Source organism: Sciurus vulgaris (genome assembly GCF_902686455.1).
Source record: "Sciurus vulgaris genome assembly, chromosome: 7".
In the NCBI taxonomy this organism is placed as follows: Eukaryota; Metazoa; Chordata; class Mammalia; order Rodentia; family Sciuridae; genus Sciurus; species Sciurus vulgaris.
Genome location: NC_136467.1, coordinates 102,276,208 through 102,298,463, shown reverse-complemented (window position 1 = coordinate 102,298,463; position 22,256 = coordinate 102,276,208). Strand labels below are relative to the sequence as shown.

Here is a 22,256-nt window from a genome sequence, read left to right as displayed (position 1 = left end):
GTATCCAAATTTTACATGATTCATGGAACAGATAATAGTTATCAATGTTAATTGCTATATAAATAATGCGAACGAGAGATTAAGTTACTCAGGAGATTGAGTGAGAAGGGTCACCAAGTTTGAGGACAATCTGGAAAATTTAGTGAGACCTTGTGACAATTCTGTGAGACCCTGTGACATCTCAAAATACAATTTTAGAAATGTCTGAGGATGTAGCTTAGTGGTAGAGTGCTTGTCTGGCAAGTGGGGAGCTCTGTGTTCAAACTTCAGTACCTCTAGAGAGAAAGAGAGAAAAAGGTATGTGGAGAAAAAGCACTGGAAGTATGGTACCAAGCTGACATCCATATAGCAGGGTAACATCATGGAAGAATTAGGTGAATAAGGGAAAACTTTATGATTTTATTATTGTTAAACACTAAAGAGTATATTAATTATATAATTTAAAACATTTTCAAGAAATAATTCCAATTAATTCTCTTTTGTTTTGATTAATATCTGTTGTGTCAAGGGGCATGGATTTATATAGAATCCATTAGGCAAGAGACGATGCTTGTAAAAATTGAAAAGTAAGTGTAGAATGTTTCCTTCAATAACTATATGAAAGACTTTTGAAAGAAGTCTTACTCTAAGAAACCAATATGATTTTAGGCAAGGCCACCATATACTTTGATCCATTTTCTAGTACCCTTAGTAGTGAACATGCTATAAACAATCTTTTTGCACCTTCCCATAATGGCAGGTATTATAGTTTAGATGTGACGTGTCCCCTAAATGCTCATGTGTGAGAATGCAAGAAAGTTTAGAGGTGAAATGATGAATGGATTATGAGAAATTTAACCTAACCAGTGTGTTATTCCACTAGTGGGGATTAACTGGGTGGTAACTGTAGGCAGATAAGATGTGGATGGAGGAGGTGAGTTGATGGGGATGTGCCTCTAGAATATATGTTTTGTCCCTTAAGAGTGTAGCTGTCTGTGTCTCTCTGCTTACTAACGCAATGCCCTGAGCTACTCTCTGCCATAGTCATCTGCCATGGTGTTCTGCCACACCTCAGGCCAGGAGCAATGGATCTGACTGCCTACACTCTGAGACCTCTGTAATTATGAGCCCCCAAATAAATTCCACCCCCCCTAATTGTTTTTGTCAGATCTTTCAACTAAAAAGCTGAATAAAACAAGACTTACCATTTTCCCTGTTAATCCTTCCAGAGTTTTAATACTTGGTTGTTTTCAGTATTTTATGTAGTTCTTAGAAGTAGTTCTTTAAGTTTAAGTAGTTCTTTACGTAGTTCCTTAAAAGTCCTACTAACCTAGTGCATTTGTGTTTTAAAGAGTAGCTACCTTAAAATTCAGCTACTGCTTCCATTTCCTTCCCACACATACTCAAATTTCAAAGGACAATCCATTGTGTTACCTTAATGTGAAATAGGTAACATCTCCTACAGTATACCTGGCTCAAACTTCTTGCCAAAAGTCTGAAGAGGAACAGCAGGCTGGGTTGGGGGGAAAGAGCAGAAAACCTAGACACAATCATTCTTATTATGGATGGATGGATGGAAGGAAGGAAGGAAGGAAGGAAGAAGGAAGGAAGGAAGGAAGGAAGGAAGGCCAGAGGGGAGGGAGGAAGGAAGGCCAGAGGGGAGGGAGGGAGGGAGGGAGGAAGAAAGAAAGATGCAACTAAACACCGAATACAACTTTCTTCCCTAAAAGCCACCTTCTACTCCTTCTTAGGCAAGGATCCTTTGAACAGTATTTTATTGTAAAAGCCTGGTACCGTTATAGCATTTATTATTTATATTTGGATAATTTAAAAATTTCATTGGCATTTCAAGTCCCCTAAGTATCAAATTTTCTGTTTATATTAGTGTTTCTTTTCCTTAAACCCCTGTCTTTTAGGCCAAATCCTATGAGGCTTTTCCCAGTCTGCTTGATTACTACCTATTGAAAGGTTAAGTCTCATAGACACAAACCAGCTACTTTCTTTCTTCTTATTATCAAAATATGAACATACTCCAAAACCATCTACCACATATTACACAGAAATGGTTGCCAATGACAAACTTTGAAAAAGAAAATATTGGTCTATATTAGAATAATTTCGTACTCTAAATGGTGTTAGGAAACTGGTGAAAAGTTACGTGATTTCTGCTCCATGTGTTTTATTCATCTATGGTATAGAAGTACATTTGTTACTTGTGGTCAGGAAAAAGATAAATAGAGTTAGCCAATAGGGAAAAAGACTTTGATGATTTCAGTTGCTGCAACGCCTCTGCCAGAGTAATTAGGAGTTCTAATAATAAGTATGTGACTTCTACTTTTCCTTTTGTAATTTCCTCAAAAATTATTTACTATTCTATTCAAAGTTTTGCAAACCCTTTTCTTAATGCAGTCTGCTACATTAAATTAAAAACATTTCAACCAAATTCAGAGCCATTCTACATGAAAAGAAAAATATACAACTTTGACAGGTTAGTATTTGCAGGGAAAAAAGGGTCTTAGAACGTTATTTTTCTCCATCTTCATATTAAGCAGTTACAACTTTTTACCAAACTAAATGTCTTACGAAGATCTTTACAAAATAGCTTTGTAACATTGCACTAATATCACGGTTACTTTCAAGTGATAAGGAGGTTAAATGTCTTTGATGAAAAATTATTTTAAAACATCATTTTTATGTAGCATTTAATTCAGTATAATATACTTCTATGCTTCTGTTGCTGGACACCAAAGGAACTTCATTCTAATGTATCCTCCTGGTGCCTACACTTTGGCAAATCTCCAGTGAGTTTCATTTAGTATTATTGTGGATAATCTCAGATGCAAAAAATTAAATAAATAAAAACAAATCAAACCTAAATAAAATAAAAACAAAAAATAACAAAACTATTTTTTGTTTTACTTACAATCTGTTTCTTATCTAAATGCTCATTCATGTTTGCATGATAAATAGCTGCTAGATGATTTTTCATTTTCAAGTAACTTGGGAAAATAAACATTTTGGGAACAATGTCAAAGGGAATTCTAAGTTACAATTCTTATTTGCTGAAATACCACATGGAGAAATGATGTCTATTTGTGCAGCAACTCATCCACTGTGCTTGGCAGAATATCATGGATATTAACAAAAATGAATACATATTTTACAAATGAACCAAAATTTTGTTCTAGGATGAATCCCCATTCAAATATATTTTATAGATAAAAATAATTTCTTGGAATAAAATACCCATTATTTTCATCTAAGAACAACTTATTCCAACTTGTTTGTAACCTGGATTCAACAAACTTTTTGGTATAAATAATCTGATTAAGTCACTTTAGATCCTGGCATTTAGATACTTTCTGATCAGTTGCAATTTTATCTCCTTTTCTATCAAATAACAGATTAAATTCCAAGTATATCAACATCAGTTGAACATACGTAATATTTTGCCAAAACATTTTATGTATACATGTGTATCACACACCAAAAAACACATTATCCAGATAACAGCCCTCCAAATAATTTATGGAAATATAAATATTATGTTAATTCTCATACTATCTATCCTGTTCCTACTTTCAGAAAAAAGATGAGTTGCATTACTTAAGTAGTAAAGAGTAAGAATTTAACAAATAGTACTAAAGAGAAGAATTTATGTTGAATTTTCCTGGTGGACCATCCATATTTAGAGGCCCTGGGGAAGTTAGCTCAGCAAGTTGTGTCATTTAGTTTTGGCTTGACTTTGTTGATCTAGCCATTTCATAATTTAATTAATGCCAGCTTGATTTTAATTTGAACTGACTCTTTCAACATATGAAGACAAGTCCTACTTATTTTGAAATGAATTACTGAGTGATTCACTGATGAAACATTCTGGGGATGCTAGAAACATCACTGGAAGATTTAATATCACAAATGAAGGTCTATACAGAGGATAAATTTATTGTGGCTACTTGATTTGCAACATATGACCCCATAACTCTCTGTGCACAACTGCTGCTCTCGTTTTATCTTACCTCCAGCACTGGACATCCTGGAGGAGTCCTGATGAGAGCTGGATTTATTGCGGTTTTGATTCTTCCGTTTGTTGGCTGCTCTCACTGATCGAAGAAGTACCTCACTGGCCTTGAAGAAGGCCACCATGAATGGTTGTTTTGACTGAGGCCCATGTCTTCCCACAAGACCAGCAGATTTTACATTGATACTACGTCCTAGAACACAATGCACAAGAATTTGGTTTTATGAGAGATAAACTTTACCTGATGTGAATGAATTCTGAGGGTACTATGAAAAAGACAAAAGTTTTAAAACAATATCAGATTTCTTTTTTCTTTATAGACCTTGTTTCCTATATTCATGAGGTTTACTGTTACAATCATCCATGTTTATTTTTTCATTGTCCATCATTCTTCCACCACAGAACACCCTCTGGCCACATTGACTCATGATACCATCTCAGACCTCCAAGTCAGGGAGACTCCTGGAAATGTCTGACTACCTATCAGCCTGGAAATGTCCACATTGAATAACAATTCCAGAAATCTGATCTGTGGACTCTTCTGCACTAAAGACCTCATAATTTTCCTCTAAGTGATAAAAGCTGAATGCCTAGAAGGTGTTTCTACTTTCTCCAGCCAATTTCAGTCTTCCAGGTATTAATTAACACTGAGAGCCTTTCCCTTTCACCTCTGCCCAGGGCTTTAGCAAACTTTAGAAAGCTGTGCTCTACTTAGAGCTCTTCACAGGTCATTCTGGAAGACCCTTCCAGGGATGGAGGTTTGCTTTTAAGTTTCACATCATTCTCATTATGAAGTATTTTGAAGTAAACATGGAAACTGAAGAATTCCTCTCCTGAGTTTGACATATCTGAATAAAGTTCACTGAAAAGGTTTCAGAAGAGGTAAACCAAGCCTGAAGGATCTCAGGAAAGAGAAAATTTCCAGGTGAATTTTTATAATTCACTTTTATTAACCTTTTCTAATTTAAAATAATTGTCACTGAAAATTAAATTCAATGTGTTGTATGTGAAAATTATAGATGTAATTTATCAATGTATTTATATCTATGTATACAAAGAAAACCATTGACTGATATCTGGTTCACTAAAAATCACCCAAAGAGGATCAAAAATTTAAACTTAAGTTGTAAATTTAATTGAGAATTACTCAAAACTTATACAAAGTTACTACTCTAGATATGGACACTACCAATCCTGTAAGAGTAATATATGATGTGGTTTGAAATATGTGTATGATTGACTCTGGCTTGCCCCCTGAGAAATGTGCATGTTTTCTTAAAATATTTATTCTGTAAAATCTGTGGAGCAGTCTCAGTCCATTATAAGACCTGAACCACCTTAGAAAAAAGAAAGAGAACACAAGTCCCGAAACAGCATCAATGGCATTTTAGCAAATAAACCCTTGCTCTTAGCAAAATTTATTTTGGCAGCATAAACACTTTTGTGTATACTTGTATTGTGCAGAGAGCTTCTACCGTCAGAATATGAGATTGTGTCATGTGAGACTGTGCAGCTGTTGGGAGGGACACAAAGGTCTTTTAAATGTAGAGATATTGATTTTTAAAAGAGAGTCTGCCCCAATCCAAGCAGCATAGGTGTCCTCCTCAACTGTCCTACAGCATACTGGGGGAAGTTGTCTAATGCATACAAGTATTAAAATGATCATCTGCCTCACAAATGCCACTACATTCAGTCCTACTAGAAAAAGGACTTACAAATAATCAAAGCAGTAAACCTTGAACAAATAAGCATATAGGTTTCTCTTTTAAATGCAAACTCACAGTGGCCCTATGCCAGAGTCTACATTTCTTAGAAAAACTCTATCACTGGCATAAATGAAAGAGGCAGTTTGATTTGTGGTCAGAGTAGTTTCCATTCTACTTCCACTGTAACAAATGTATTAATTCAGCTCAGACTTCCTCCTTCTGGCAGCCCTTTTGCTGTAAAAAGAGAAATTAGAAGTTCCAGCCAAATACCATACCTTGAACTGACCCACTTCAATACATAAACACTTTTACAACATGTTTATTCAGGTGTAGCACTTGAAATTGGTTTAAGATGTTTCCAGTGACAGAGAGCTCAGCAAAAGAAAAGAAAAAAAAAAAAAAAAAAAGAACTGGGAAACTTAACTGTTACAGAATAGAATAACTGGCAATCTGTTCTTCAAATTTTCTAGGTTTTTTTTTTTTTTCTGTCTTGAAGTATGACATAAAAAAGTATTTGTCAAAGCTTTTATTTTGATGTTTTAATGAAGTGTTAATTTAACAGGAACTAAATTTTTACTTGTATCCATTGATGACTACAGAAATCATTTTTAATATATGATCTTTCTAATACTGAAATAGGTTGCTGCAAGATGTTCACAAATGGAATATAGTAAAATCAGTTTTCCATTCATTACAACACACACTGACCCTTTTAAAGTTAAATATGCACTTAACTCAAAGTTCCAAGTTTCCTTTGGTTTGCAAGAGGGTTTCTTTTATTTTTATTCCAAAGACTTTCAATATTTTAATTTTTATCTATGGAGAAATAATACTACTCTAAAGATTTATGTTCTGAAAACTATAATGATGTGTGTATGCTACAAATATGGTTTCTTGGGTTTTACAAAGGTAGATATTGTATGTGAAGCAAAGTACCCTTCAAATCAATGTGAACTCCCTTTAAAATAACTTTTAATATTATTAAGTTTCCTCTTGGCTTCCTTTTTACTTCAGCAATGAGGTGACTATTGAGATTCCATAAGTTAGTGCTTGCTCAGTTACCCTTGGTCTTGAGCTACATCACAGAAGCATTAACTATTTAGACTACTCCTTAAGACATAGTATACCTACACTGATTAACTAAAGTTTCTGAGTGGCTGAACAATTAATTTTGTTTGAAATTCTGATAGGAATCCAGTCTATATTGCATATATTAAAAATAGTGAATACTTTATAAAAGTTTACTTGAACAATTTGAATTTTATTATTAAATATATAGTATGTTTTAAGGTATTACAAACACAAAATTAAATTCTGCTTAAGGAAACATTCTGCTTAAGGAAGACTATACACAGTCTGTGTAACCACCATGGATGTGCTTTTCAAAGTTGACCCTATTGTCAAATATTTAACAAGTATATATTTGAATGAAGATGAGCTGCTTCATGGGTAAAAAGTCACCCTAAGGAAAAGGTACACCCACAAAGCATAGAATCAAACAGTAACAATATCTCAGGAAGCATAAGAAAATAGTGATTTTTGAGTCTATAATTCAGTTACTTCTGGTACAGCTCCACTGACTGCATTTCTAATTTCTAAATGAAAGGGATTCAAAGAAAATCTAATAATCTTTTTAATCCAAAGTCTCTGTAAATATGGGAGGATAAGGTAGCACTATTTTGGAACTTGATTAACAGAATATGACACAATGGTAGAAAAATATTCTCCCTACATTAGACAAATGATTTCTGAGCAGTTTCACTATGGGTGAGAATGGTAGCAACAGAACAAGTTCCAAAATCATCTGCTCCGGTGTCAGCATCAGCATAGACTCCAGAGAATGGTAACAGCTCACTAGAAGGTAATTGATCAGAAGAGCAATCTGACAGCAATGGCGTTCTTCAAGCATCCTAGCAACTGCACCTAAGCAAGAGACAGGGCCAGTCACAGGAGGGAGTGACTCTAAGAGCAAGAGAAAAACTCCCTGTGGAATACCCATGTGTTTATGATGTACACCAGGATTGGGGTAGGGCTGCAATCTGATAAACAGGTGGGAGAGACAAGAGGAACTGGAGAACATGTTTGCTAGAAATTGTTCAAGCTTAGATACACTTGTGTTTTCCTACAGGAGTGAAAGGGGAGAGGAGAGAGTGAAGAGATTGAAAAGATTCTTTGAAGAATGTGCCAGCATTCCACTGATTTCACTGTTGGCAGTTAGTGCCTGGTTATCTCAGGCTTGTGGATTATGGAATGCTTGGATAATAAAATACAATGGGTAATGAAAAAATTATAGGAGTTCAGAGTTTGGTATTGGCATAGGTACAGTCCTTTTGCATTTACAAAAAAAGGACATCCAACAATTTTTGCATGTGAAAAAAATTTTTAGAACTATTTCTACCTTGATGGTTTCATTTTCACCTCAAGCTTGTTGTAAAGGTACCAAGATAAAAGAAAGAACAATGTGAACTGTAAATAATATATGGGTATGTTATTTCTTTGTTTTATTAATTAGTATGAGTAAAGATAGGGTTGGGTTGGTATCTCCTAAAGAAATGAATGCTTACAGGAATTAAGACAGAAGTTTATGAGGCTACTACATTTTGCCATAAATGAGGCTAGAGATTCAAGACTTCCAATTCTAACACTCTGACCCTTATAACTTTGTCTGAGTTCTAGGGATAGAGTATAGATTTGAGCAATGACCCAGGATGTCCCCTTTCCTAAGAATACAACTGAAATTATTTCAAATTTATAGTAATAGAGAAGGTCAGCTGGCAAAACAAAGATCCATCCCAAACTCACTGGTTTTGTATTTCAGACCATTCCTTTTGCAACATGTGACATTCAAGATGTTTATTTCTTTTAAAACAAGGTTATTAAAGGAGATTCTGACATAAAACAGTTCTTTAGACATATGTTGATGTTATAAGGATAAGTGGTTCCAAATATGAGCATTTAGTTTCCTTGCAGGATACACAGTTTAAAAAAACGCTCATTTGAGGATTTATCAGAGTCTAAACGTTGATATCACTCAGAGATGTTAGCAAGAATTCAACTTTGTTTTTTCTCCTGTAAACCCACAGCAAAACTGTTTAACCCAAAACACCTGTGATGAATCTGGTACACAAATTACCTTTCCTTCATTTTGAGAAAGACTTGCAGCATCCTTTATAGACCACTTCATGGAAGACAAATCAGTTCATTGTTTCTCATTCACATATCTACTTAATCTTCACTTATTTTCAACCTGTGGTTAAATTTGATTCTAATATTCTTAAATTACAGATTCTGTTACTCTAAATTATACTGGAATTTTACCCTTTTTGGAAGCAGATGATTTAAAATGTCCAGAACTTGCTACCCAGCATACAGACTAAATCATGTTTACATCAGATTTTAAGTAATGTAGGCAAGATAGAATTTTGTCTACTTACATTCCATATATACTTTAATTCAGTATAGCCTTAAATTAAGCATATTGTAATCTAGCTACAATTTCAATCTTGTTATACTTTGATGAAAATTTTGCATAGTTTTTAGTTTTGTATTAAAAACATAGACCTATTTCCAGATATAAGCCACAGATATGAAATACCACAAATGTAATTTAACATTTCTGCTCAAATTTTAAAATGGTTTATATGGCCTTATAAACTCAAACAAAAACAAGGAAAAGCTGTTATTTTAAACTGTTTCAGTGATACTGAAAACTCACTGTTGACTGGTATTTGAGAAATCTTTGTTTGAACTGTAGAGTGCAAGGTAAGATTTTTAAGTGATTCTTCACAGTAATTCTTGAGTTCCATTTAGCAAACAAGGCTTGTCATGCAATGCTTTGTTAGAGTTTTCTGTTCTCATCTTTATAGGCATTTAAAAGTGATTTAAACATAACCACTTGGATTTTACTTCAAGCATATTTATAATTCAATATTAATAATAAAATATATCAAAGAAAAGAGACAGGAAAATGGAATGATATATGTAAACAAGCATAGGATTCTTTGCCTGTGAAAGAAAGAAAAAAAAAAAAAAAAAAAAAAGACACACTGGAGATGTGAAATCCAAGGAGAGTAGTGGGGATCATTCCCTGACACACTGATGTGAACTCAGTTTGGATGAGTAACCTGGTACCGATTCTGGTAACTTAACAGCAGTAGAAGAAATTCATTTTCCTCTCTGACTGGGGAACACAGGAGTGGAAAAGCTTAAAAGAAAAGAGATTTTTAAAAGAGTTGACATTATTTCTAAAAATTATACAGAAGAGTCTGTAATGCCCTACAGTTTGAGAACATAGTGGGGATTAGGAAAGGAACGGGGATATTTGATCACAAGCACAGGCAGACTGACGAAAGGCATGACAAGAAAAACACAAACCCTTGGGACCTGAAGCCCATGAGACTCCAGGAAGGAGGGCCTGGGGACAGAGAGACTGAGAGTCATAAAAGAGCAGGACCAGAGGTTTGTGCCCAGTTGTGGAAGTCGCCCAAAATGTTAAAATATTTTACTGTGCAAAGGGCAGAGCTGAGGTGATGGAAAATGTCAAGTCTCCTTCCATGGACTTCGGTCTCATATGAGGGGTTTACTATCTCAGGCATGATAAGCCCAACAAATGCCTTATCTTGGGACCCTATATTTTCAGCTGGTGGAAATATAAATCTTATACTAAGAATCATCGTTTACCTCCACAAAAGCCCTGACTTTTTAATAGCTCGTCTTTATATAGCACCTTTCCCCAGAGGCCCTATGAGTTTTACAGACATCCTTTCTCACATGCCCCCAAAAGATTGGTTAGCAGTTGGTTGTATAGCCCTCATTTATTTTAAGAAAGGAGAAACATTCTTTTCACAAAACCATGAGAAGAGTGAATTATTTTTAGTCTATTTTCCAGTTATTATGTGACTTTTTAAAATAAAAAAGTGTACATAGAGAATTCTTTCCTTTAAAAGCATGGAAGATTCAAATAAAATTATTGTGAAGCAAAGTTTTAGCAGAAATCAACCAAAAGTTTTAAAAATATAATGTGTTATAACAATACCAATGAAGAACTTTTAGAGCTAAAACTCAGTTTATTTCATAGCTGCAATTTAATAGTCAGCATTTTATCTATGCTGGTGAAAGTGGTCTTTGAAATACACTTAATGCAGTTACTTGGGAAATTTGCATCTAAAAAAGTTCTTTTTATCAGTGAATTTGATATATTATTCAAAAGCTTTACATAATACAGCAAATCATAGTTCATTAAATATTTGACCTCACTATTATTTGATAAATGCATCTGCAAAATGATCACAAACTACTTTTATACTACCAAAATGGAAGGATAATAAATTATTTTAATAACTAATGAAGAGATAGAGTGAAAAAAGTAAAGGGTATTTTCTAAAATACACAGTGGAGAACTAATACTGAGATACAATGTAATATGCCATACTAAGTATCTACTTTTACTTCTAAAAATGTGTAGTTAAGACATTTAGAGCTTAATTAAGGGCTTAATACATTCCCTCACATAGGATGGTAGGATCACAAAGCATTTCTCCAGGTAAAAAGAAATGGAACTTTTCTTCATTGTTTTCTTATGACTCCAACTATGTCAAAAATGCAAGCAGGCCTACTCTACGTTAGGCACCAGAAACATCACCATGATTTCATGGTGGCACCCAGAGAAAAAGCATCCACTGAACCATTTGCTTGCATAATAATAGCTGGTTTCCAGGAGTTTTTACCTTTTGCTCAACAGGTCAGAAGCAACATCTGACCTCATAGCATAAAAAGAATTTTCATTTTTCTATCGGTTGTGTCCCATCAGAGAAAAATCATGAAAAGAATACCTGCAGATATAAACATAACTGATGATACCTAAGAGTAATAAGAAACATTCTTTCAAACAAATCAGGAAAGTTGGGAATTGAGAAGGTTTATGGATTGAATACTTCTGAAATTAAAACAGAAGAAACAGCTACCAACTATCAAAGACAGATGTCTTACCTGTTGACTTACATACATCATCTTATTTACTTCTCACAATAAGGCAACAGTCACATCTTTTAAAAAATGATTAAAATACTTTTCAAAGGTTGGGCACAGCGACTCATGCCTCTAATTCCAGCAACTGAGGAGGCTAAGGCAGGAGGATTATAAATTCAGCCAGCCTCAGCAACTTAGTAAGACCCTATCTCAAAATAAAAAATAAAAGGGCTAGAGATGTGGTTCAGTGGTTGTGTGCCCCTGGGTTCAATCCCCAGTACCAAATAAATAATTAATTAATCAATCAATCTCCAAGAAGGGTCAGATTTTAACTCAAACCTGTCAATCCTGAAGTAATTTGATCTTCCCTCAAATTACAGTGTTAGTAATTGGTTAGGGCTGATGCTTTTATCTTGGATCTCTGAATAAAAGCTTTCCATCTGAAGAAGAATTGAGAAAAAAACATCTATCTTATGCTTGTCAGTGGCACACATATTATAAACGTCAAGAACATTGTGATAGCTGCCTGTTTTGTTAAGTTCAGGATCAGACTTTCCTTAGGAAGTAGGAATATAAGGATTCAATTCTTCTTGGCAGCTGTGAAAAAGCCAGTGGTTTCCTCAGTTTCTATCATTCAAATTGAAACTTGTGTAAGGCACATGTCTACAATCTCATATGGTTGGGAGACTGAGGCAGAAGGATTGCAAATTCAAGACTAGTCTGGACAACTTAGTGAGACCCTGTCTCCAAAATAAAAATGAAAAGGGTTGAAAATGTAGCTCCATGGCAGAGTAATTGCTTAGCTTGCAGGAAGCCTTGAATTTGAACCCCAGTACCAAGAGAAAAAGAAACAAACTTATCACAGTACAGAGAAATTAGTTTGCATATTTAAGGAGTTGGAGTATGCAATTACTCTATAATAGTATGCTTCCTCTAATTCCAAGTTGGGATCACCACTTACAATACATACTATTTGGTTGTTAGCTTTTTGTTTGTTTGTTTGTTTGCTTATATCTGTTCAGTTTTCCTCTCTCCCTTGTGAACCTACACCAGGTGTGTCAAGTTTAACTGTTGGTAGCACAGAACCACAATGACAGCTCATGCCTCCTGGTAAAGTTTCTCTCTTCCCACTTGGCTCATTATGTGAACACCAGCACTACAGTTATTTTTGCAATATATCTTTGAGAAATCAGTATCGACAAGAAGTTAAACTTAAGTGAAGAATAGAAAAGACAGAGTTAACTCCAGTGCATGATGATAATAAGTAGTGTTTCATATTTTTCATGGCTGTAAGTTGATATTACCATGAAAACTATTTACTCCTCAGATCATTAGTTTAGCCATAGTTAAGAGTCTAGAATAGAGAATAGAGCAACAAAAACTGGAATATGTTCCTGATATTGTCATTTGTTTGGCAAGATTGGTGCTCCATAGTTACTGTTCTGAATTAGGGAAAATCAAAAACAGAAATACAGATGTAGCTAAACACTTTCATATCTCTTTCCATTAAGAGAAATATTTAAAAATGGTAAAATATATCTTTCACCAGATAATGAACCACAACTAACTCCTGTTTGTCACTGCTTACTTTAAATCACTGATTTTAAAACCCTTTTTCATGTATGTTCTGGAGTTGTGATGCTGACCTTTGGATAAGTAAATCATGTTCAGCATGCAGCTCTCATTTAAATATAAATATACTATAAGTTCAAACAAAAACAATTACTTTTAAAACCTAATTTTACAATGTTGTATATATAACGGACATGATAAAACAACATATTTGAATATTTTAATTTATTACTTAATATATTTTATAAACACATGTATTCATAAAGGAAAAAATATTTCCTCCCCATGAATCATTATACAGGACTAAACTGTGCTATGCATAAGGTCCATTTCAAAGTACTGATTAAAGAAAAATATAATACAGATATTAAAAATATACATCGATTTTTTTAAATCAGGATCATAAGTCTACATTTTCAACTAAATTAAAGGATCTGCAAACTACATTTAAACCATTTTGTTCAAATATGAGGTTTTTAGAAAAGCAAAACACACTGACAAATAAAAATAGGTTTAAGTGACAGAAGTATTTCTTTTCAATTTTGAGTGGAAAAGTTTACCCAATGTGTTGCTCCCCAAACATAATCGAGGTGGCACAAGACCTCTTTAGGGCTGAGACAATGCTGATTATCGACTTTAATACTGGGACATGGGGTGGTGGGTTGAGAGAAAGGATGGATTTTATGCTGACATTTTGTGCAAAAGTAAATAAGTTTTAGAAAGTTTTACTTGATTAGCCTCAGTGTGAATCTGCTGCACCTGTGTTAAACTACAAGCTTGAGCATCAGGTAACTTTAAGGAAAGGTGGAGAAGGGGGTTACTGAAGGCATGATCCTTGAAAAAAAACAGAAAAGCTGGACTTCATTATGATTAAAAATTTCTTCTGTCCATAGAATGAAAACACAAGCCAGAGAGAGCGAGAAAATACTTGCCAAGGGCATATCTGATAAAATATACAAAACACTCTTAAAACTCAGGTCAAACTATCCAGTTAAAAACAAATGGGTCAAGGACGTTAATAGACACCACATCAAAGAAGATATACAGATGGCACATTAGTCTGTGAAAAGATGCTCCACATCATATGTCATCAGGGAAATGCACACCTATCAGAAGGGTCAATAACCAGAACACTGACACCAGTGCTAGTGAAGATGGGGAGCAACAGACCCTTACTCATTGGTCAACATGGGAATGCAAAATGGCACAACCACTTTGGAAGAAAATTTGGTGGTTTCTTATAAAACTAAACATATTCTTATTATGGGAACCTGCAAATCTTGGTAAATAGGAAAAAAAAAAAAAACAGCATATGAATATTCCTAACAGTTTTATTAGTAATTGTCCAAACTTAGAAGCCACCACAGTGACCTTCAGTAGTGAATGGATAAATACACTTTGGTACATACAGACAGTAGAATAATATTCAGTAATAAAAAGAAATGAGCTGGGTAAACACTAGACCACTGAAGTGCATTCCCAGCCCATTTAAAAATTTTATTTGGGGACAGGATCTTGCTAAGTTCCCCAGGCTTGCCTCAAATTTATGATCCTCCTGCTTCAGCCTTCCAATCATGGAGGAAACGTAAATGCATATTCTTAAATAAAAGAAGCCTTAAAAGGCTACATACTGTACAAACCCAACTATATAATATTCTGGAAAAGGAAAAACTTTGGAGTAAAAAGATCAGTGGTTGCCAGGGACTGTGGGGAAGGAGGCATGAAATAGTCAGAGCATAGAATATTTTTAGGGCAGAAAAAACTACTCTGCACAAGTACAACACTAAATATAAACTATGAACACTACTGCTGTGTCAATATAGACTCATAAACTATAACAAATGTACCATGTTGTGGGGTATGTAGACAGTTGGGGAGGCTATGTATATATGGGGTGGGGGACAGATGGGATATCTCAGTATCTTCCTCTCTATTTTGCTCTGAACTTAAAACTGTTGTATACTAAAAACAAATAAATGAAGTCTTAAAAAGGAGGTAGGGGAAAAGGAATAGATATAAGGATTCCATAGTAAGAAGCATGAGCTAGGGAAAATAAAATAGAGAAGATAATGGAAGGGGTTCTGAACACATTACTAAGTGACATAAGAGAAAAAAGAAGGGGAAGATCATTATCAAATTAAAATAAATTAAATTTAGCTAAATTTAATTAGATGTTGAACTAAATCACAAACAAAAGTTACATTTTCCTCTTTCCAATTTATGAATTTATCAAATTAACTATGATTATGTAAGAGGCTAAAAGAAAAATTGAAGTAGTCAGATTTAGGAAAAAAATGGTAGAAATGTTGTTATTTTTTGTGGGCCAGATCACAATTAAACTCCAGGCAGAAACTACAGAAACTCATAGGTAATTCTCAATAGATCCAACATAAAATTCAATTTTGTCCCATAATATCCATTTTTAATAACATCATTTTATTAGGAAATTATAAAAGTACATTTTTTAGCTTGGAATTTGTACAAGATTAATATCATTTTCAAGAGTTAGTATATAAGAGACAGGCTCTGAAAACCAGCCCATTTTTTATTTATTAGTAAAAGATTTTTATGCTTTCTAAGACCATTTCTTCATGTACAAACTGAGATAATAATAGAGAAGAAAACGTAGACATTCCTTTTAAAGAATTTAGCAAAATGCCTGACCTTTAGTAAGCTGTCAGAAAATGTCAGTTTCCACTACTATCATTAATATGATTTTAATTGACCATCACAGCAAAGGCATGGTTTAAATACTTATTATAAATGAATTAAAGATGTCCCTAGGAGGCAAAACCTGGATTAACCATGTAGAATTTTAAAATGTGAAATAATATCATGGAAGAACAGTTGCTAATATTTTAAAAAATTGCCAAAATAAGAGTATATAAGAGCAGATATTTGTGTAGACAGAAAATAAATGTTGATATGTTTAAAAACACATCAAGTATAGTTTATGAAAATCATGATTAATAATAAAAATAAATGAATTCTTCAGTTGAACAAAGTAGAAATTTAGCAGTGTTCCAATATTCACATTTATTTACTCTAGCCATGAAAGACACATTGATGATTTTGAACATTTGTAAGTAGTGGGCAAATGGTAAAAAACTAAAGCATGCAGGACAGATTTATATTCTATAATGTGTTTTAAGATTTTACCCAAGTTAGAAAATCCACAGGTCACAGCCTACTTGGGTTTGACAAATTAATAAACACTGATTTTAAACCCCAAGGGAAATTTATGTCATCTTTATTTTCAGTAGAAATCTAGTAATTTTTACTACAAATGTACAAAAATTTTCTCAGTATCTCCTTTTATAAACATTCACATTAAAATGACCAATGCACTTGTTTCCTTTAGCCATCTTTAAAATATCTCTCCATGGCTTAATTCATATAGAAAATGATTTTCAGAATCTCATTCATTCCTATAGATTAATTTCTGTTTTAATATTCGTTAAATTTTAAAGAAATATGATGGAACAGAAGTCACTCTAAAGTGTTCTGGGTGTTCAGGATGTCACTCAGTGGCAGAGATTTGCCTAATATGCAGGGGGTTCTGGGTTACTCTCCAGTACAGCAAAAAATAAAATAAAACTATGCAAATAAAATTGATATGCTCTGGAAAATTTTAGATTGAGTTTTATGTTGTGCTATGATTGTAAGTAACTTATAGCACACTTAAAAGTAGAAGAAAATATAGACCTAACTGCAACAAAGAATTTTCTGGTAACTTCAACAAATACAGATTTTCAATTAAGAATTTATTTTTAATCTCACACATGTTCACTTGATGTGTATGTGTCTGGATATTTCCCCTCTACACACATAAATAAAGATGTCACCTTTCTTGCTTCCTTTTGCCCAGTTTCCTCATCTCTGACTTTACACATGACAATCAATATCTTGAGTTTCGGTTTGAATATAGCTATTTAAAGTGACACATTTCTATTTATGTACTATTCTGCATATATTATTAACATATATATGATGCTTAAAGTGTAATTACATGCTTATAGGTTACAATTGGCTTACATTATGTAGTATAGTAACATTCTAAGCAACCTTAGAAATTACCTGAGAAATTATTTCTTGCTATAATCCCTAGACAAAAGATCAGCTAAATGATTAATTCTTCCAGTCTCATGGAGATGACTCCCTCACAAAACAAACAATCCCATGAACATTAACTGCCATTTTTCAGGCACATTTTTCTTGCACTGGGTCCTAAATCTGCCCTTTTTGCACATTTATATGACTTCTGGACTATGGAGAAAGAGTCCAACTTTTTAATTTAATTTCTTAAAGTATCTGAAGATAATTATTTTCAACTATCCTCCTAATTTATTATTAAATATTTATTTAAGACTCAAGCTCTGCTTATCCTTAACTTGAAACAATACATAAATGACTACTTATTTATAATATTTATCTAGAAGGAATCATGGGAATGTGTTTTTCCTTTCAGAACATCTAGCAAGATATGTGAAACTTGTTGTTTCCTGATATAAAGACTCTCATTTATGTATTTAAATCTAATTGTCATCACCATAAATTCAGCACAAAGGGAGCCATATGGTTTTATAAACAAAAATGACTTAATTGCTTTATGATAAAGTTCAGAAAAGGGAGGGAAATATTATCAAATCTTAAGATGTTTAAAAGATCCTGTGATAAGTGGACATAATTCAACTTTGTGAACTTAGATAAATAATAATGAGAAACTGTAGTCAAAACACCAGGAGGAAAAGAAAAATATCACCCTGGATCTTTGAATTTCTTCTGCTATTTATTAGCTCTGTCAGCTGATATTCAGATTAACCAACCACATAGATCATCTGACCCTTAACACAAGACAGTCATTTGACAACAGATGCTTAATTTTTAGATATTTTTTTCCCTGAGGTAAAAATTACTGTCTAAAGGTTACTAAGGATAATGTGACAAACTTACTTAGCCAGAAACTTCTATTTAAAAAGAATGTATCCCAGAACTTATTAAGTTTAACTTATTAAGAATATATATCTCTTTATCTGTCATACAAACATACTTATTTTTAATAAAGTAAAAGGAAAAAATCAGCAACATACACTTTTGTACACTAATCACATGCAAACATTAGATATTAGACTGTTTTTCTAACTGGGAATATGCTGTTATTCAAAAGACATCATGAAATTTTGGAAAAATGTGATTTTAACAGGACATATTTAGGAGATATTACAAGATATAGCAATTTTGAACACAAATTTTATTAGTATGTTAAATTACTCCTCGTACAGTAAGGAACAATAGAAATTTTAAAAGAAATCAAGCCTGTAGAAAACATCTAATTTCATACCATATGTTAGATTTTCCATTGCTGACAAAGTACATGAGAAAAAAGATATAACAGAGGATTGATTTATGCTGGCTCAAGGTTTCAGAGGTTTCAGTTCACCATCAGCTGTCTCCACTGTTTCTGGACGTGTGGCAAACCAGGACATCATGACAGAAGGGCAGGTGAAGAAAAGCTGCTTACCTCAGGGTAGCCAGGATGCAGAGAGTAAGGAAGGAACCTAGGACAAAATAAGTCCTTCCAGGGTACACCCCTAGTCACCCACTTCCTCCAACTAAGCCCCACCTTTTCCAGATTATACCACCTCCTAATAATGCCATCTAATTATGAATCCCTTAATGGATTAATCCATTGATGAGGTCAGAGCCCTCATGATGCCATCACTTCCCCAAATCCCACCTCTAACATTGCTGCACTGGGGACCAAGATTTCAACACATGAGTCTTTGGGGACACTTCATATCCAAACCATATACCTTATTAACATAGCCATAGCAGTTGTCAACTTCTGGAATAAGTGAAAAACAATCACAGGTTAAAGAGTACAGAAAATGGAAAAATTGTGGGTAATGAAATTTAATATCTTCATTTGCAACTTAATTTGTCTGATAACTGAAGATGTTTTGGAATTTTTTACAATAGCATTGTTGAAAATAAAGGGAAAATAAATTTTGGTACTATCAAAATAGAATAGAAAAAACTCTTGTGAACCAAAAAGCAGAATAAAGATGTAACTTTATTATTTTTATTGGTACATATTGATTATTTCCATTGACGGGTTTCATTGAGACATATTCAAATGCATATAAACACTTATCATCTTTACATATGTGGGAAACACATGCAGACCAGTACAGCTTATAATCTGAGCAGGAGGCCTCCACAGTGGTCTGTTTTCTTGAATTTCAAGGTCTGCTTTAATGTTCTTCCAACTAATTCATGAAATCTCTTTGTTTTCTCATTCTTTTATAAGAAATATTATTTATATAGAGGTGATTTTTGCTATAAATATCAGCATCACATATATTAGGAACCATTAGTCCCAGTCTTTGGCAAATAGTATCATTATTTCTTGAACCATGTGTTCTATGAGTATTAAACTCCTGCTTGTAATTCTGCTTTCTCTGTAAGAAATCATTGTAATGTTTAAGGCTTATTAATAGGTTATTAAGTGAAATACTAATTTATACTGAGGCATCTTTAGGTTGAAAATTTTTTTCTGATATTAATGCAAGACAGCCTTTCATAAATTATCTTTGTATATGTAACCATATTGAGTGACAAAAAGCTGTTTGTACTATTTCATTTGGTGCAACTAGTTATCCCCAAATAGCTATTGTTTTTCTAAAAATAAAATAATTGAGACTTAGTACCACATTAAGCAATAATAATTTAATATTCCATGTTATCTAAGAATAGCCAACCAATATAAGTTTCAGTTGACCATGACACATGTCTCTTTGTGTTAATACCTCTTGGCTTCATGTCCTAGATTGGAACATATTTAAAAGTTTCTTACCAATAATCTTTTGTCAAAGTTATTAAAAATGAACCTAAGAACAAAACAACCTATACTCTGTGCTGCCAACTCAAAGATTTAGACCATGTGTCAATTTTACCTTTTCCCTGTGGATTTATCCAGAAATTTCCATCTAAAAAGAATATATTCCAGGACTTACTAAGTTAAATAGAACTTAGGTTAAGAACTCTTTCTCTGTCATACAGAGTTTGACTTGTAAACTTATCTAAACCTTCCTTAAATCATCTGTACAATTGCCTGCATAAAGACCTTATACTAAGTGAAAGGAGGACCTCCCAGAGCTGTGGTAAGTGAAAAGTCACTGTGCAATCTCTAGTCCAATTTAGCATACAGACCTGAATTTCTGCCCTTCCACATGCTAGGTACTACTACCACACAACCTCACACTTCTTGTGGGGTAATTGCTATCATATTCATTTTACTTTAATATTTATTAAAATATTGATGCTTATCAGCATCACTATATCTTAATATATTTTCCTAAAGATTTCTTCTTGCGATTTATATATCCAGAATATTTATTGATTCTATTTATCCTCATTTAAATTAAATATTAAAACTTTAAATTCTAAGTTATCTATAAGCAATGCCAATAAGTTTATTTTATAGTTAAGTACCAATTATAATGGGATTTAATATGACAGTTTAATACCTCTTTTTCTGAAATCTTTTCTTTGATTTTGGTACAAAATTCAATGAAACTTCGAAATCTCTGAATTTAAATCCAAAGGTTTACCTCGATATTAGGCCATGGCTTTATTCAAAGAAAAATGACTTTTAGAGTCTTATATTAAAAAGAACCTTACACTGTTTCTTGGACATTAAACAATATTCTGACAAAATACACTTTGATGACTTGAATACAAATGAATCAGAAACATACGGACTGAATTTTGCTTGACATATAAGTGGGTTTGGGTAAAAGAGAAAAAAGTCATCGGCAAAATTCATTCTGAGTATTGCCAGCCCTAAAATGTTTGAAAACATGGGGTTTTTTAAAAGACATTCTAATGAACCCCAAAATACTATCTCTGTTTTTCCTTCTTTAAATTATTCTGTAAATCTATGATTGAAAAAAGAATTAGTTTACTTGGAAAGTTAAAACTATATAAAGCATTAAATAATGGAAAATTAGAGTTTTTAGAGGAAAATCCAACTCTTAAAAGCTAGATGAAATTGCTATCTGTATAATAAACCATTGCATATGTGTAGGAAAAAATTCATTGCCATTAATTTATCAGGAATGTTAATAAAGAACTAATAAGTCAGATGATTAATGTGTCCACAATTTAGGGAACTGAAAATCGTACAATAAACTACACTACAGATATAAGCTTACTCATTTGCTATTAAAAATAAAAATAGTACCTATTTTATCATAAAGATTTATTAACCACAAAAGAGAGTTCTTGAGAACTTTGAAAATGATTTTTCATAATTGTATAAAACAACTTGTCTCGAATCTTTGGGTTTTGCCACTAAGAAACTCTTTCTTAAAATCTGCTTAAACATGTTTAAAAGACTAGCACTAACTCTATCTTCAAGTTACCCATATTTTATTTTATGATATTATTAAGTTAGTCCTTCGTTGTACCATATCATTGTTCTAACATTAAACTGTATATGAAAAAATGAAAAAAACACCAGCTATGCTTTTTTTTTTTTTTAATTTGCTTGCTCATTTGTTTGCTTTATTTTGCTGAAACAAACATATGGAGCTCAGAGAATTATCTGTTTAGCATAAAAACATTCAATAAAATGTCCTTAAGCTCTCTTGCCAAATCTATTGCAGTTCATTTGTCAAATTTCTAAAAAGAGTATTTCACAAACTGCCATATTTTCCACAGGCTCTCTGAGGAATCATAATGCTACTTTTGATTTCAACAGCCTTCTGATTTCCAAAATATATTTAGTCCTCTTTGCTATTTTTTTCTTCACTGAAGCAGGATAAACAAACTTTAATAATATACATCACTGACTCTTCTCACCTTATAATCAAAACTATTTAACTACTGCACTGTGGTTTGCTCTACAAAATTTGGCTCCTGTGTTACATCAAATTGGTTTGGTTAAGAAAATCCTCAAATACACATCAAAAAGTCTTCTTTAGATACATTCACTGGCAGGTGGCCTG

General features: G+C 33.2%; 1 protein-coding gene across 1 annotated transcript in view; it reads right to left on the bottom strand.

The window, feature by feature from the left end:
- The window catches only part of BMP5 (bone morphogenetic protein 5), a 111,001-nt gene that overhangs the window by 11,857 nt on the left and 76,888 nt on the right, over nucleotides 1–22,256 (bottom strand). Inside the window, exon 4 of the mRNA XM_079147644.1 lies at nucleotides 3,999–4,193. Coding sequence (XP_079003770.1) covers nucleotides 3,999–4,193 — 195 coding nt within the window. The remainder of the gene's footprint in view (nucleotides 1–3,998; nucleotides 4,194–22,256) is intronic.